The 15,217-nt window shown below is 35.1% G+C and overlaps 1 protein-coding gene across 1 annotated transcript; it reads right to left on the bottom strand.

Moving 5' to 3' along the window:
• Positions 1-1,239: 1,239 nt before the first annotated feature.
• Positions 1,240-6,321, bottom strand: LOC125262677 (serine/threonine-protein kinase Nek8-like). The gene is made up of 8 exons (XM_048181496.1): positions 6,211-6,321; positions 4,218-4,423; positions 3,894-4,126; positions 3,672-3,803; positions 3,356-3,564; positions 1,909-1,988; positions 1,551-1,738; positions 1,240-1,464 (listed from the first exon to the last, which is right to left on the bottom strand). The coding sequence occupies exons 1-8, from the start codon at positions 6,288-6,290 to the stop codon at positions 1,240-1,242; spliced, it is 1,353 nt and encodes a 450-aa protein (XP_048037453.1). The 5' UTR covers positions 6,291-6,321.
• Between the last annotated feature and the right edge of the window lie 8,896 nt (positions 6,322-15,217).

The following is a 15,217-nucleotide window of genomic DNA, read 5'->3' as shown; positions in this document are numbered from 1 at the left end:
TGAGGTCAGGACTCTGTGCAGGACAGTCAAGTTCCTCCACACCAAACTCGCTCATCCATGTCTTTATGGACCTTGCTTTGTGCACTGGTGCGCAGTCATGTTGGAACAGGAAGGGGCCATCCCCAAACTGTTCCCACAAAGTTGGGAGCATGAAATTGTCCAAAATGTCTTGGTATGCTGAAGCATTAAGAGTTCCTTTCACTGGAACTAAGGGGCCAAGCCCAACCCCTGAAAAACAACCCCACACCATAATCCCCCCTCCACCAAACTTTACACTTGGCACAATGCAGTCAGGCAAGTACTGTTCTCCTGGCAACCTCCAAACCGAGACTCATCCATTGGACTGCCAGACAGAGAAACGTGATTCGTCACTCCAGAGAACACGTCTCCACTGCTCTAGAGTCCAGTGGCGGCGTGCTTTACACCACTGCATCCGACGCTTTGCATTGCACTTGGTGATGTAAGGCTTGGATGAGCTGCTTGGCCATGGAAACCCATTCCATGAAGCTCTCTACGCACTGCTCTTGAGCTAATCTGAAAGCCACACAAAGTTTGGAGCTCTGTAGCTATTGACTGCAGAAAGTTGGCGACCTCTGCGCACTGTGAGCTTCAGCATGCGCTGACCCCGCTCTGTGATTTTACGTGGCCTACCACTTTGTGGCTGAGTTGCTGTTGTTCCCAACTGCTTCCACTTTGTTATGATACCACTAACAGTTGAATATTGAATATTTAGTAGTGAAGAAATTTCACAAATGGACTTATTGCACAGGTGGCAACCTATCACAGTACCACGCTTGAATTCACTGAGCTCCTGAGAGTGACCCATTCTTTCACAAATATTTGTAGAAGCAGTCTGCATGCCTAGGTGCTCAATTTTATACACCTGTGGCCATGGAAGTGATTGGAACTCCTGAATTCAGTGATTTGGAGGGGTGTCCCAATACTTTTGGCAATATAGTGAATGTCATTGAATCATTCGTTCAAAAGATTTGTTCAAAAACGCTGATTCATACAGTAATGAAACAAGTGAACTATTTATGAGTGAGTCATTAAACTATTCTTTTAAACAGATTTTTTAAAAACAATTCATTCAAATTAATTAAACATTTTAAATAAACTGCAGCAATTAACATTTTACAAGAACCTCTAGTAAATGACATGTCATTTTGTTTAGTTGTCTCTTGTCTGTTCAGAATCATGATCTCTATTTAAAAAAAAAAAAAAAACATGATTCTCAATTTATCCAGAATCACACAGCTCTAGCACAACAATAGACTGAGACCTGCTTGGAAAATTCTGGATTTTAAGAAGCATACCTGTTAGGCAGGTTGTGAAGAGATCACCACATGAGACAGATTTGATCGTGACACCTGACTGTCCCTCCAGGAAGCGGGAGATAAACTGGGGCTGCAACTGCTCAACAGCGCCGGGCAGAGTGGGCTCACCGGATCCAACCGAGGGGGCCTGGCGTAGAGTAAAGCCAAAATAAAAATTGAAAACTGAAAATATGATTTATACTCAATTAAGATGAAGAAAAATTATCATCTCACCTCCCATGTGATGAGCCTCCCAGATTTGGTGACACCCATCTTCTGTGTGCGGCCCAGGGACACTTGTATAACCTCTGTGTTTAACATGGGCAGACGCAGAGGAGTGGAAATGCCACTGCCCCAGGTGTACACTGAAGATAAAGGCAATGGGTGCATCATCTTTGTTGAAGTTAGCCCTGACAGTCCTCCTAGGAGATGAAATGGAGCACCAGAAAATCCTCATGCAGACAGTCAAACCAACAGAACTAAGTGAAAGCTTACTATGAACTCAAAACCTGATGTTTAAACAGCTAAACCCCAGCTAATCTAAAACATAACATTAGTAAATAAGAGAATATTTAAGGAAATAACATCCCACCTCTGGTTCTGGTACTTGCTAAGCGTCCACCAGGTCTTCCATGAGGCCCTGTCTGTACAGTAGAAAGTGGCTTTTCTATTCTAAAAAGAGAATAATTTAATTAAAAAAGAAAGCGCAGCAAGCCTATAAAATTATATAGAACAAGTAATCCATTTAGTAGCCAAACAAAGTGCATTAGTGCTCTTACAATACTTAAAGGTGCCCTAGAATCAAAAATTGAATTTACCTCGGCATAGTTGAATAACAAGAGTTGAGTACATGGAAATGACATACGTTGAGTTTCAAACACTATTGTTTCCTCTTTCTTATATAAATCTCATTTGTTTAAAAGACCTCCGAAGAACAGGCGAATCTCAACATAACACCGACGGTTACGTAACAGTCGGGATCATTAATATGTACGCCCCCAATATTTGAATATATGCCAGCCCATGATCGAGGCGTTACACAAGGGCAGCCAGTAACGTCTGGATCTGTGCACAGCTGAATCATCAGACTAGGTAAGCAAGCAAGGAAAACAGCGAAAAATGGCAGATGGAGCAATAATAACTGACATGATCCATGATTACATGATATTTTTAGTGATATTTGTAAATTGTCTTTCTAAATGTTTCGTTAGCATGTTGCTAATGTACTGTCAAATGTGGTTAAAGTTACCATCGTTTATTACTGTATTCATGGAGACAAGAGAGCCGTCGTTATTTTCATTTTTAAACACTTGCAGTCTGTATAATTCATAAACACAACTTCATTCTTTGTAAATCTCTCCAACAGTGTAGCATTAGCCGTTAGCCACAGAGCATATAGCCTCAAACTCATTCAGAATAAAATGTAAACATCCAAATAAATACTTTACTCACAGGAATCGATGCATGCATGCAGCACGAATGACGAACATCTTGTAAAGATCCATTTGAGGGTTATATTAGCTGTGTGAACTTTGTTTATGCACTGTATAACTGCACTTATAGTCGAGAGCTCGGGAGGGCAGGCAGCCTGCACCGCGCAGCCTGAATCGGTGCATAGTTAATGATATCCCAAAATAGGCAGTTAATTTAAAAAAATCTATGGGGTATTTTGAGCTGAAACTTCACAGACACATTCAGGGGACACCTTAGACTTATATTACATCTTTTTTCTACGGCACCTTTAACACGTACATGTAAATGTGGTAGAAATAAAATAAAATAACATAAGTGGACAAACAAAATGCGTTTACAGTACCTAACACGATTCTAAAATAGTACAATTAAAATTCTGTACAAAAATAAACAAATAAAATAAAATAAACAAATAAATAAAACTTGGACAAACAAAATGCGTGGTACTATTAAATATTAATAGTACTATTTAAATCTGGTACAAAAAAACAAACAAAAATAAACAAATAAAATAAAACAAAGTGAAATAAAGTAAAAAAAATAATAAAATAAATAAATAAATCTACCTGCGCATTTTGACATTGCCTATGTCAGTGTAAAGATTGAGCAATGGCCTAATGCAGATGGGATGAGCCATTATCTCATTGAGTTGGGGCCTTTTAGATGGGTCCAGATTCAGCATGTTGAGAATTAGTTGTCTCAGCTCTGGGCTGTAACGATCTGAAATGGGGGCAAATGTGCCACTCATGATCTTCAGCACCAAGGCTGGCAGGTTCTGGAAACAGAGAAGTTGCTTAGCTTGTCATTCAACATTACTGTAATTTGTGATGTTTGGATTCTTCAAAATTAAGACAACCAGAAAATAAAAAAAATATATCTTACTGCTGCCTCAAAAGCTCTCTTGAGACTAGCAAGCTCATAAAGCACACAGCCGAGGGCCCAAATGTCACTCTTCTGATTGTATGGCTTTCCTTCACAAAGTTCTGGAGAGATATAACACGGTGTCCCCACAACCTGTCATGAGAAGGAGAATCTGAACTGTAACCAAACCACATGCTGTCAAACTCACATCATTGCTGAGGTACATACAGTATTGGTACTCACAGTATAAGCTTTGCTCTTGCTGACAAGAATTTTCGAGATTCCAAAATCTCCTATTTTTACTATCATCTGATGCTTGTCTAGGAGTATGTTCTGGGTTTTGAGGTCCCGGTGTAGGATGAGTTTATTGTGCACATGATAAAGAGCCAGTAAGATCTGAACAAAGAAATGTAATATGGTGTCCTCATCTAACAAGGAGTTGCAGCGTTTCTGTATGTAATCAGCCAGGGTTCCACCTGTGACGATCATAAAGAGACAAGTGATTACAGATTCAAAATGCTTATTATATTTTGCATAAAGAAAAAAGTGAGTGAAGAAAGTACATGCCTGGAGCGTATTCCATTGCGATCATTAACGCCTTATCCTCAAGGAAGTTTTCATAATACTCAATTATGTTGGGGTGGTTGAGTAACTTGAGGACTTGGCATTCATTCTGGGCCGCGAGACGTTCGTCACGGGTCATCTGCTCAACTGGGATTTCCTTCAAGATCACCAGCGCGCCATCAGTGCGTCTGCGACAAAGGTGCACTATCCTGTATCAGATAAAAAGTCAGGATACAGGTCAATGTATGGATTTGTTACATTCACAGAAGTTTAACAGCTGAATTTAAAGTTTAACAATTTCAGGTTTCAGGATACATATGGTACTGATGAATGTACTGACAAACAATTATAATAAGTTACAATATACTTTAATGTCATTTCTGTTTAAACTTGTATGCTGTGTATTTAAGTATATTTGTAATTACACTTTTGTAATGATGAATTTAGAATTTCAGGGTTACACTTTATGTTAAGGTGACCTTGTACAATGTAATTACACAAATAAGTACTGAGTAATGTTAATTACCTACATGTACTTACTATATTAGGGTTAAGGTTAGGGTTTGGTTTAGGTTTAGTTGCTTGTAATTATGCATTATTTTCTGTTATTAACTACGTCACCTTAAAATTAAGTGTTAAAGAATTTAGTTTAGTTAACTTTATATATAATATATTATCAAATAACACACTAGCTTACAGTGCAATCAAGTTTGTGCTTTTAGAACACATCAAAATAAGTGTACTTCTATAAAGCATGGCAAAAGTTATGATTAAAACAATTATTTAAAATGTACTTTACAGTAAACCGTTAATTTGACATTATTACAAAGTGCACTTTTTAAGTGTGTTTAGTACAGTTATGAAAGTGTACTCTCTTTAAGTAGACTTAGTAGGGATAGTTCACCCAAAAATGAAAGTTCCATCATCATTTATTCACCCTCAAGTTGTTCCAAATCTGTATAAATGTCTTTGTTCTGTTGAACACAAAGGAAGATATTTTGAAGAAAGTTTGCAACCAGACCACTTTGGGGAACCATTGACTTCCATAGTAGGAAAAAAACTACTATGGAAGTCAATGGTGCCCCAAAACTGTTCAGTTTAACACATTCTTCAACATATCTTCCTTTGTGTTCAACAGAACAAAGACATTTATACAGATTTGGAACAACTTGAGGGTGAGTAAATGATGATAGAATTTTAATTTTTGGGTGAACTATCCCTTTAAGATGCCTTTTATTTCATTTATATTATAGGCATATTACCTGCAAGTCAAGTTTTTTAAAAATATACTGTTAATATTTGAAGTACACTACAAGTTTGAATTCAATACAATTAAGTGCACTTCTTTTTCACAGGGGTTTGGTTTAATAAATCAGTTTCAAAAGCTAATACAAACTTTACTTTTTACTTTACCTGCTTTGCTTAAATACAATGTTAAACATTTTACTTCTCCAATATGTTTTTTTTATGACAGATACTTTGATTTTTGAGTACAATTTTCACACAGAACAGTATTCCATACTTTAACTTAGCCTATACGTGGGAAAGCGTAATTTCTCAGTAAATTTTAACATGTTTGCTGCTTAACATTCCAAATTACGATAGTAATTCCAATAGGAAAGCTGTAAACATTCCTCTTTTTGATAGGGAAATTTAAAACGAGTAGGACGAGCTTCTTTTCCATTTGAAAGGGAAAGTGTCGAAATCTTTCTCAAACTCTTAATGCAACTATAACTCGTTGAATTGGGTGATAATGGCTCTGTAACTGTACTGATGGAATGCGGAAACGCGAGAAAATGATGCGCTGTATATTCCGCTAGCTCGCGCACTGAGAGGTGCAGATTTAAAGTTCTTCACCGGAGTTTCTAAAGTAACTGTTCTAACAAGTTTAGAGGGTAAAATTATATTTTTGTAAAGCAACTAGTTCAAACAGGCGTGTACACATCACTAAAACAAATTTGCGAACTTATAACAACGTGTTTGTTGTTTTATTTACCCGAATGCTCCTCTGCCGACCACTTTAATCTTCTCGTACTTCTCCATGTTTTCTGGATTCTGAACGCGCCCCGTCACCATAGGCAACACTTCCTGTACCCCTACAGAGTTCTAGAGGGGACAAAATACAGCAAATGTGCAGGGGGAACTGACTCTGACATCATTTTTTGTCATTTTGGGTTATGTTAATCAAAGATGTAAATACTAATTTACTACTGAGGAGATAAAATCTTTAATGAACCAGCTACTGAAAACCCCATATCAAAGTTGGCTTGACTACAGCTGACAAGACACTAACAGAGAATGTGAAGTTATTTGTGAAGTTTGTGTTCGGTTATTACCCAGCTAAAAAAAAAAGTCTAAGAAAGTTTTGCTAGTAGGCAGTTATAAGAATGTTACTTTTTATTGTTCTACTTTTTGTTGTTCATAAATAACGTTGTACTAATGTTTTGTATATAATGTTTATAACATTATTACATTAACATTTATTAATTTAGCAAATGCTTTTATCCAAAGCGACTTAGAATTGAGGAATACAACAAGCGATGCATCTTAAAGGGATAGTTCACCCAAAAATGAAAATTCTGTCATCATTTACTCTCAAGTTGTTCCAAACCTGTATGAGTTTCTTTCTTCTGCTGAACACAAAAGAAGATATTTTGAAGAATATGGGTATGTTAACCAAACAATGGGCCACCCCAAAAAATATATTAGAAGTCAAAAATCTTTTTTTTAAAGAGAAAGAGATGAGTTCTCAGCTGCTTCTTGAAAATTGTAAGGGATTCAGCTGTCCAGATAGGGAAGATCATTCTACCAGAAAGGCATGCTTAACGAAAACGTTCTTGAGAGTGATTTTGTGCCTCTCTGTGATGGTAACACGAGGCACCGCTGGTCTATTAAAGACTAGATAACATTTAACAAACATTATGTTAACATTACTGGAAGAACTTTGAGAGAAACTTGCCAGAACATTAGTGAAGTTCATAGAGCGTTCCCTGTTAGCTGGGCAGCAATTAGGGGTTGATGCTGAAGAAACCATTGATAAATAAACATAGATTCCTCATTAATATCTGTTTCATGGGCTGCTATACGTAAGCCATCCGCCATAATGGAACGGACAAAATATGGTCCATGAACACTTGAGAGCAAATAAGTACTGCACTTGACTACACAAATAAGATGCACTTGACTGTACTTCTGCTACTGTTTAGTTTGAATATCTGTATCTGAAATTGACTTATTTTGATAAAGGCATCAGCTAACACAACATTGAAAAGTTACCATAGTATAAAAGTGTTTAATATTGAATTAATATGAAAACACAAACCAACACATTCTCACCTGTGAAAGGTTATCCCATTTCTTCAGGAATTTAAATCTCAGTGGTTTCACAACCAGAAGCTGTGCAATGTTGTGGTATCATTATTGATTCTTCAGCTAGAAGCTGTCCACACCGGACAAGACAAAGCGATTATTGCAAATTCATTTTTTTTTTTTTTTTGTATCAGATGTAGCGCAAATGCTTGGAGTATGTCAGAAATAGAACGGGGCATCAGTGTACTATCTGGAATTTGTAATCATTGGGACACGTCCATCAGTAACTTCTTCCCTCAGCATCTACACAATGCCTATTCAGACCAGATCTTTAAGACCAGGGTTGAATCACACATTCTTTTCAACACCTCATAATACAGGTAAAACCAATAACCGTGACCAGTGGACTAAAATTTAGACTGCCTTTACACCACCTCGCTATTATGGTGTCACTTGATTCTCAATAAGAAGATTGTTAACTGGTGATTTTATGGCCTACAGCAGAGATCACGTGTCCACAAACTATTTTCTAGGCTTATCTTTATGACCTTTTTGACTATAGGAAGTGATTTAGACCTTAGTTAGATGGCTTTAAATCAAAGGAGAACAGACAGGGCCATTGTTTGCAAAATAAATGTTTCTTCACAATATCAGACATGATATTGTTCTTTTGCAGAATGTTTTCATTAATTTTGTAATATTTGTTTGACATTTTTTATGGAGGAGATTTTAAAGTGATAGTTCTGCTTTATTTTTTATTTGTTAAGGGAAAAATTCAGCCAAAAATTGTGGTTACTAAATATCTTTGTAAGCCTGTATGACTTTCTTTCTTCCATGCAACAACTACAACTCAAAAAAAAAGGAGATATCTATAGATATTTATGTCTAAGCTGCTTTTTATGTGCCATCAAAAATTGCCATCATCTTTTCATTTCAAAGGATATTTTTAAATTATCCAAAAGGTAATGTAAAAGTATTATAATAGGTATAGATATGGATATGAATATGTTAAAAAAGAATCAGTGGCACCTGTGAGAATGAGTTTCCACAGTGTCCATTTGCGTCATATTGTTCTCATTAATAGAAACAGTTCCGGTGAGTATATGAACACTGAACATTCCTGATCACTGACTGTCACATTCTGAGATGTGAAGTATTTCAAACTTGGATTACAGTGTGCTTTATGGGATGAACCAAATATGCAACCATGCTGGTTCTGGAAAAGTAAAAGCATAGTCTCAAAACAGTGAGGTCAGCAGTAAAATAGGTTTCAGCCTAAGGTTCTTTTGTTTATAAAGTTCATAATTTTGCTGTATTATATGACTCAAATCTCCTAAAAATATCCATGTCATACAAATAACCTTAGGTTGAGCACAACTGGCCTAGAAAGGGAGGGCTAGAAAATACACTGACTGATGTGAAGCAACCTTGGAGGTTTATGCTGTCCAGTCATGTAAATTACTGGTTAGTTTCTCAGAGAATTTCTGCAATATCAGCCCTGAGCAATATCTCAGTTCTCACGCTTTAGTGAGAATCAAACAGATTTACAAAATTCAAGTCATGTAAGTTTGCTAAAATAGTAAGTTAATGCTAATCTGAATCAATTCTACACTGAATTAACATCATCATTCCGAATGCAATGTAATATCTTTAATAAACATTTCAACTAGAGAGTATACATTTACACATATACATTATTAATCTGAATAAATTATCATGTAGTGTGCATTTTCTTCTTGCTGTGTCAGATTTATCCATAAACAATCCAGTGGTAATACCTAAACATAGCAAAGAGACAGAGTGATTTAACAGAAACAGAAGGTTTGAAAGGTGAAAAGTTCACAAAATGACCTTTTCAAATTCGCTGAGGCCTGACACTTGGAAGTGTATTTTTATATGCTGTACATCTTGACATTTAAATATACAATTATTATTTAAATATCTCAGCTTCAGTCCTCCACAGTCAGAATAACAGTGTGAGAACAGACGACTGACGAGAACAGATTTCCTCAAGTTTACTTTAAGTTCTGAAACACTGATTACACAACATTATGCTTTATTTGGTTCAAACGAACCTTGAGATTTGTTAAAAGACTAGGCTTTGGTACACCTACGCATACAGACTGCTCTATAACATTGACAAAGATTGAAGAATTACACGGAAATCTGTTCATTTCATTGTGCAGACATCAGTACAATAAAGAGAGAGAAAATAATATCTGATGTTCTTTCACCAGAAGAAGCCTTACCATGACAGGTCATCTTAAGATGTTTTTTTTTTTCTGTGTGTGTGTGCTGCCCTCTTGTGGCTGATGGCAAAACTTTTTTTTTCTCTCATACAAGTGGAATCAATTAATTTCAGCATATTAACTCTACATAACATTACAGAATGATATTGTAAAATTTAAACAAATGTTTATGCTAAACTTTTAGAATGTGTAAAAAGTTGTTGCTTTTTGCATTTCACTTAAACTCATTGGACTGTTTCCTGCACATAATTGCATTTTGAATTTATTTAAATGAATATGTTGAGAACACAACAGGTTAAAGTTTAAGATGCTTGACAAACACATTTCCTGTGTAATGTCCCGCCGGCAGTGTTTCAGTCAGCTCCGTATGATAACAATGAAGCGGTCGGTTTGAACTTGGTCAATGCAATGTAGTGTAGCCTAACCTGTTACACTGTAGGGTTACCAAATTCAGTTAACACATCACTGCAGCGCAAGTTCCGTTTTTTCCGTAAGTAGAATAGGGAAGGCGTAGGACATACAGTGTAAGCTTTTTGAAGAATACGAAAGTGCGGTTTTGGGGGAAGCACGTGCAAGGCGATCATTTGTGTTTATAAAGCATATACAGTTGTATTTTTTTCGAAAATGACCGATTGTTTCGCTAGATAAGACCCTTATTCCTCGTCTGGTATCGTTTAAAGCCTTTTGAAGCTGTAATTTTGACCTTCAACCGTTTGGAGACCATTGAAGTCCACTATAAGGAGAATAATCCTGGAATGTTTTCATCAAAAACCTTAATTTCTTGGATGACATGAACATCTTGGATGACATGTGGTTGAGTAAATTATCAGGAAAATTTTATTTAAAAGTGATCTAATCCTTTAAAGGTGCCATCAAATTGAAAATTGAATTTACCTTGGCATAGTTGAATAACAAGAGTTCAGTACATGGAAATGACATTCAGTGAGTCTCAAACTCCATTGTTTCCTCCTTCTTATATAAATCTCATTTGTTTAAAAGACCTCCAAAGAACAGGCGAATCTCATAGCCTCAAACTCATTCAGAATCAATGTAAACATCAAAATAAACACTGTACTTACGCGATTAGACATGCTGCATGACGAACACTTTTGTAAAGATCCATTTTGAGGGTTATATTAGCTGTTTGAACTTTTTTTATGTTGTTTAAGGCAAGCGCGAGCTCTTGGGGCGTGGAGCACCAGATTTAAAGGGCCACACACCCTGAATCGGCTCATTTCTAATTATGCCCCAAAACAGGCAGTTAAAAAAATGAATTAAAAAAAATCTATGGGGTATTTTGAGCTGAAACTTCACAGACACATTCAGGGGACACCTTAGACTTATATTACATTTTGTAAAAAAAAGTTCTAGGGCACCTTTAAAATGTAGCTCAAAATACACAATTACTAAGCCAAATGGTAAGGACACATAATAAATACTGAAAAAGAAAAGAAGCTCTTTATCTTAGTTTTCTGGATCTTGTGAGTGACCTAATGGAGGTGGCCCAGTCTGTAAGCCATGTGCTCACATGCTAATTTCTGTTTCCATAGAAACTAGATTTGTTTGGCTTTGAACAAATGTCATATTAAGAGTCTTTTCTCAGTGTTGCGGTAAGGACTCAAAAGTGTGAGGCAGGTGTATTTAGATTTAGATTTATTTAGAAAAAATCATATAAATGATTAGTAAACAAACAAAGAACTTTAAGATGGTGAAAAGTAACATTTATATAAAACTAAAAAAGTCATTTGAAATTATGTCATATTGTAAAAGAAGTAGCGGTACTTTATTTTACAGTGTCATATGTTACATGTAGTTACTATTGTAATAACTATAAATTATGCATAATTACATGCAACTAACCATAAACCAAACCAAAACCTAATCCTAAACCTATAGTAAGTACATGTAATTATTTAATATTACTCAGTACTTAAATGTATTATTACAGTGTAACAAACACACCTTAAAATAAAGTGTAACCGAATTAGCTAATTGTATGCATCTTAACATTGAAACCACAGGTGTGGGACATGAGCAAAAATGGTGTTTGGACCAATAAATGCTTCATAATTTTTAATTAAATCATATTATTAATTTACTTTTTTTAGGTCAAAGTGTGTAATGACACCGTGTTTATATTTATGAAGCTTTAGATGACAAATTTTAACATAAACCTTAAATTTCACTTAAAAGTGGCTGCAGTTGCAGAACCACATATTATTATTATTTTACAAATGCAGTATCCATTCTTTAAATAGGTCAATGGTATAGGCACAATATTTTTAGACCTCAAAAATGCATTGGATACAGTGATTCATCAAATAATCCTGCATAAATTAAATCTGTTTAGTTTTTCTCAGCAGGCAATCAATTAGTTTTATATATATGTATATGTATATATATATATATATATATATATATATTTTTTTTTTTTTTTTTTTTTTTTTTTTTTTACATATTTAGAATCTTGAGATCAGTGTGTTAAAATTAATTATTCAAGATCAAGGGTCAATTTTAGAATTTTAGGTCCACTGTTGTTTTCCTTATATGTCTCAATGATTTACCATGTTGTTAGGAAACTAAATGTCAGTTACATGCAGATGACACAGTCATTTATGTATCAGCACAGACTCCACAAGCTGCAGATATATTATTATGAAATTTTATTCAAGGAAAGCCCCTTGAGATGCAGCATCTCGTTTTCAAGGGGGACCAAGAACATACAACAGATACAGTGCCTCAATACAATACAAAACAAACAGAACATTACAAGACAAATCTGCTCAAAGATCCCCCCTACCCTCCCAGGACCATTTCAGAATCTGCAGGGTATACAAATGTTTACAAAGACAGTTGTTTCAGGAACCATAACAATTACAAAAACTGACAATCAGTTTTCAAGAACAAGATATTTCAAGGAACCATTACAATTAAAAGCATTTACAATCAGTTTTCAAATAGTTTAACAAAGAAGTTCTAAAGGAGCCTAAAGTAGTATTAGATCTCACAGATGGAGGCAGATTATTCCAGTCTGAAGGAGCATTATAACAAAAGGACCTCCGACCGACTACTTTGCACATAACAGGGACAGTAAAAGTCAGACATTGAGAATGTCGAAGAAAATAAGTTGGAGTATATTGTACAAAAAAACTTTTCAGATATGGTGGTAAATTCAAATAGGTGCATCTAAAAATAAATTGAAACCAGTGATACTGTCGTCTTTTATCAGGCAACAACCAGTTAAGCTGATTATATAATTGGCAATGATGAGTTCTATATGGACACTTTAAAATTAACCTACACAGATTATTAAATAGAACATCTAATGGTTTAAGATATACATTGTACGTGTTTTGATAAACTATATCTGCATAATCAATAACTGGTAAAATTAATTGGGTAATTATCTTTTTTCGTACTCTAAATGTAAAACAATTTGATGACCTGTATAGAGGCATTAAACAAGAGTATGTTCGTTTTATTATGTAATCAATATGTGGTTTGAAATTTAATTCTGGATCAAGCCAAATTCCCAGATATTTAACAGAGGTCTCTTTTGTCACTGGAGTACCATTATCAAAATACAGGTTAAGTTCAGCAGATTTAAGAGAATGATGAGTACCAAAGAGCATACATAATGATTTTTTCATATTGAGTTTTAAGAGGTTACTTTTAAGCCAATTTTGAACTGATTTAAGATCTGTCTGTAATTTGTTCTGAAGAAGAAATGAGTTGGAACTTGAAAAATAGACAACAGTATCATCTGCATATAAATGTACTTGACAATTATTACATACTTGCGGGAGATCATTAACAAAAATAGAAAAAAGAAGGGGGCCAAGGATAGAACCCTGTGGCACACCTTTTTCCATAATACATTCATCAGACTGTGCATCTTTAAATTGAACAAACTGACGTCTGTTATGGAGATAAGCATTAAACCATAAGAGAGCATTTCTATTAAAACCTATGGATTTAAGCTTGTCCAGGAGCAAGTAGTGATCTACCAAGTCAAAAGCCTTGGAGAGGTCAAGAAATATAGCACCTGTACATTGGTTCTTGTCACAGGAGGAGAATACATCGTTAGTGAATTTAAGTAAAGCAGTTGTAGTAGAGTACCCAGAACGAAAACCTGATTGATAAGGAGATAATATGTTTGATTGATTAAGATATTTATATAATTGTTGATAAATAATCTTTTCAAATATTTTGGTAACTGTACAAATAATAGAAATTGGACGGTAATTACATAAATCTGTATTATCACCTCCCTTAAATATTGGAGTTACTCTTGCTGTTTTCCAAACAATTGGAATAGAACTCATATCTAAAGACATATTATACAAATCAGAAAGTGGATGTATTAATATACTGGATCCAAGTTTAAGAAATTTGGCTTCCAACCCATCAGGTCCAACAGTACCATTTTTTATTCAGAGATGGCTTGAAATACTTCAGATGGCTGAATTCTAGAAAATGAAAAAGATCCATCAGTTTGATTTGATGAACTAGAAGAAACTAAATAATCAGAATATAGTGTACTAATTTGAGAAAAATGTGCATTAAATGCCTGAGCGATCATAAGAGGATCAGAAATAACATGATCATTTGCAATAACGCTATTAATAGAGTCATTATTTGATTTATTAAGGAGGTGATCTAGATGTTTCCAGAACTGTTTAGGATTATTCCAATTTTGACTAAAGGCATCCTTATAATAGTTAGATCTTGCGTTCCGAGTTTGTGTTTTGCAGTGGTTCCTAAGTTGTCGATATACTTCCCGATCAGTAGGGTCTCTAGATTGTTTACATTTTTCCCACGCTCGATCACGTTTTTTAAAAAGGCATATTAAATCAGGACTAATCCATGGGAGATGTCGACCTTTCACGCGAATCGTTTTAAATGGAGCATGTTGATTAATTACATTGTTAACTTCAGAATAGAAGAAATCCCATGCATTCTCAACAGAAGGAATTAAATAAAATCTAGTCCAATTAATATTAGCCAGGTCATTTAAAATTGTTCAGTATTTATGTTTTTGCATTGTCTGACTTTAATATATTTGGGTGGTAGTTTGGGTATTTTAAATTTTCCACACACAGAAAACAATTGAGTGGTCACTAAAGCTGTCAGACAATATACCCGATGTACTTATTCTATCTGGATTTGTAACTAGTATCCAGTCAAGCAAGGATGACGAATAGCGACCAATTCTGGTTGGTTCTTTTATAACTGAGTGAAATTGGCACCTGCAATCATATTTCTGTCACTCGAGGAGGAACGGTGAAGCCAATTGCAGTTAAAATCACCAAGAACCACCATTTCACTGTTTTTTCTGAGAGAATTAATTGTATTAATAATTGACTTAATTGAATCAGATGAAGCAGATGGTGGTTTATAGATATTAGTTATAATTATATGTTTATTGTCATGAAAAATTATTTT

Source organism: Megalobrama amblycephala, linkage group LG2, assembly GCF_018812025.1.
Source record: "Megalobrama amblycephala isolate DHTTF-2021 linkage group LG2, ASM1881202v1, whole genome shotgun sequence".
Lineage (NCBI taxonomy): Eukaryota > Metazoa > Chordata > Actinopteri > Cypriniformes > Xenocyprididae > Megalobrama > Megalobrama amblycephala.
Note: the sequence above shows the minus strand (reverse complement) of the source record. Positions and strands in the feature narration are given on the sequence as shown.

Bases quoted from the DNA above. Each gene is read 5' to 3' on its own strand.
- LOC125262677 (XM_048181496.1), bottom strand. From the start codon at position 6,290: ATGGTGACGGGGCGCGTTCAGAATCCAGAAAACATGGAGAAGTACGAG. The intron at 3,565-3,671 runs GTAAGATATATT...CTCTGTTTCCAG, and splicing joins AGAGAGCTTTTGAGGCAGCA to AACCTGCCAGCCTTGGTGCT. The intron at 1,465-1,550 runs GTGAGATGATAA...ACTCTACGCCAG, and splicing joins GGAGGCTCATCACATGGGAG to GCCCCCTCGGTTGGATCCGG.